We start from the raw sequence: 2,358 nt of genomic DNA on the forward strand, positions 1-2,358 counted from the left end.
GAACGTTTACAACACGAATATGCTCTACAACAACACCAACAACAACAACATTTCGAGGCCCTGATGCAAGAGAATAATACTGGAAATAGCTTTAGACGTATGTATCGGTAACGTAGACATACATATGTACATACATAATTACTTACTAAAGAACCATTGAACCTGCTCACTTTTCGAGGCCGGAGCTGAGCGGGCCAAAGAATGCATTAAGGCCGTTTCACACGGTTGGTACATTTCGTCGCCTGACGATTTTTAGTTTCAGATGCAGTTATATATTATGAAATGAGGTCTTTCGATGGTGCTATTAGCAGTTTTTAGATATCTCCTTTAGTTTCCGAGATATTTGCTAAAATTTTTTCGATAATTTAGTAAAAATTTAGTTAGTGATGCAGTCATATTAAACTAATCAATATCTTAGAAATGGTGGTCTTCATTTTTGTATATCTCCTTTAGTTTCCGAGATATTGAGTAAAAAGTGTCGTTAATTTAGTTGAAATTTTGATCACATTTTGTCGTATTTCATACACAGTGGCTGCCAAATTGTGGACAAATGACGCTTACGACAAAATTTTACTAAAGAAAATCCCTCATAAACTGAAAACTAATTAACAATAAACAGTAAAAGTTAAATAATTTAAGAGTTTTGGTACAATTGGAAATTTATTTTACAAATGTAAAAAATTAGTTGTCAAGATTGGGACAAAGCCCAATATTTTCCCATCAACTATTTCGATTTTCCATCGAACGAATCTGCTTTTAAAGGCTATTATTACATAGCCTTAATTAATGGACGGATGGTCTACGACACTCTGTATACTTACATCTGTATTTCAGTAGCATCAATACAAAATTTTACATATTTTTAAAAATAATTTCAATTGTTTCAGAACGTAAGGAGCGGATGTCGAAAAAGCAAAAAGAAATATATGTCAATTTTATGGAACAGAATCCCGCTATAAACGAACATCGGCGGAGCGACCCCATATTAGATCAATATTGGGTAAAGTTAGCTGATATTCTAAACTCAGTGCCACAAGGTGCTGTAAAGCACGTAGCGGAGTGGAAACAGGTGAAATAAATAACATAAAGAATTTGTTTTCTTTTTCATATCGTGATTAGTTAAATTTATTCGTTTTCCTAGACTTTCGATAACTGGCGGTACCGGGTGTTCTTGTATGCTCGCTATAACTCAAAAATCACAGGCGCGGACGCATTGAATCCAAAAAGCTTTAAGCCTCTAACGCAAACGGATAAACGGGCATACCACTTTTGGATAAGAAACCCCGATACAGCTCCACCTGACTTAGAAAAAATGCGAAATGTATTTGTAAATCTAGAGGAAACTCAACAAGAATAGGTGTAGTCCTCTTTCTCCCGTGACCGACTAAAGAGTAGGAACGATAGTAAAATTGAGAATCCTATGTATTTATGTACTACCTAAGGCTATTAAATTTTTGTCATACAAATATAATAAGAAATAATTTAACTAAAATGTTGACTTTATTTTTAAGAAAGTAAAAGTTTAATTTCCGACCATCAATGAACACTTTATGTCACAAATAGATATAGATTTGGTAATGGAGCACGTAAAGACCTGCAATATACAGGCAGGGTGGGGCCACCAAACTTTGCGCGAAGGTCAAATTTCTATTAAACCCATCAAGTGAGGGTTAATTCGCGTTCTGCGTTAATTTTATTAATGCCCTGGATCATTTTAATAAAAAAATTTACAAGTTTCTGTACCTTATTTAATTTTTTAACCAACTTAACGAAAAGGGAAAGGTTATCAATTCGTCGGATTTTCTTTTAAATGTATGTTACCGCATAACTTTGGACCACACTCAGAAAAAGGTTTAATTATAATTACCAAGATTTGGTTATAGTGACCAAGTGGCATAGTTGGATATGGCGAAATAAATATCTAGTTCACGAAAGTCTGCAATTTACTTGAGACTTAGTTGGGACAAATGTATATTTGTAAATACATAATTACAAAACGAAACTACTTTGCTTTTTCCTTGGCTAAATAGCTACTTTCAAATTATAATTCACATGAATTATATATTCACCCCGGGTGGCATCAAACTTTATATTTTTAAATAACTATGCGCACACCGAAACAACTCGCGGCGGTGGCAAAACTGAAACTGAGACAAACAACAAGTCTGGGCATGTCATAGCACACACTTCTTTCTCTACCTAGTGCAGTGATCGACATGCCATAGCTTACTGAGCGCTCTGTGACCACACACGTGTTTCACCCATATACGAACAGCGGTAGCGGAGCAATGATTTCCACGCACACAGTCTCATTCATTGAATCGTTTTTATGCAATTGTCGGCATACAAGCACATTCT

General features: G+C 35.0%; 1 protein-coding gene across 1 annotated transcript in view; it reads left to right on the forward strand.

Moving 5' to 3' along the window:
• The window catches only part of LOC118747647, a 14,068-nt gene extending 12,334 nt beyond the window's left edge, over window positions 1-1,734 (forward strand). Inside the window, exons 4-6 of the mRNA XM_036481696.1 lie at window positions 2-97; window positions 888-1,069; window positions 1,142-1,734. Of these exons, the coding sequence (XP_036337589.1) occupies window positions 2-97; window positions 888-1,069; window positions 1,142-1,357 (494 nt within the window). The 3' untranslated portion in view covers window positions 1,358-1,734. The remainder of the gene's footprint in view (window position 1; window positions 98-887; window positions 1,070-1,141) is intronic.
• The last annotated feature ends 624 nt before the right edge of the window (window positions 1,735-2,358 follow it).

The sequence above is a fragment of the Rhagoletis pomonella genome, unplaced genomic scaffold, assembly GCF_013731165.1.
Source record: "Rhagoletis pomonella isolate Grant_MI unplaced genomic scaffold, Rhpom_1.0 Rhpom_scaffold_00012, whole genome shotgun sequence".
NCBI lineage: Eukaryota > Metazoa > Arthropoda > Insecta > Diptera > Tephritidae > Rhagoletis > Rhagoletis pomonella.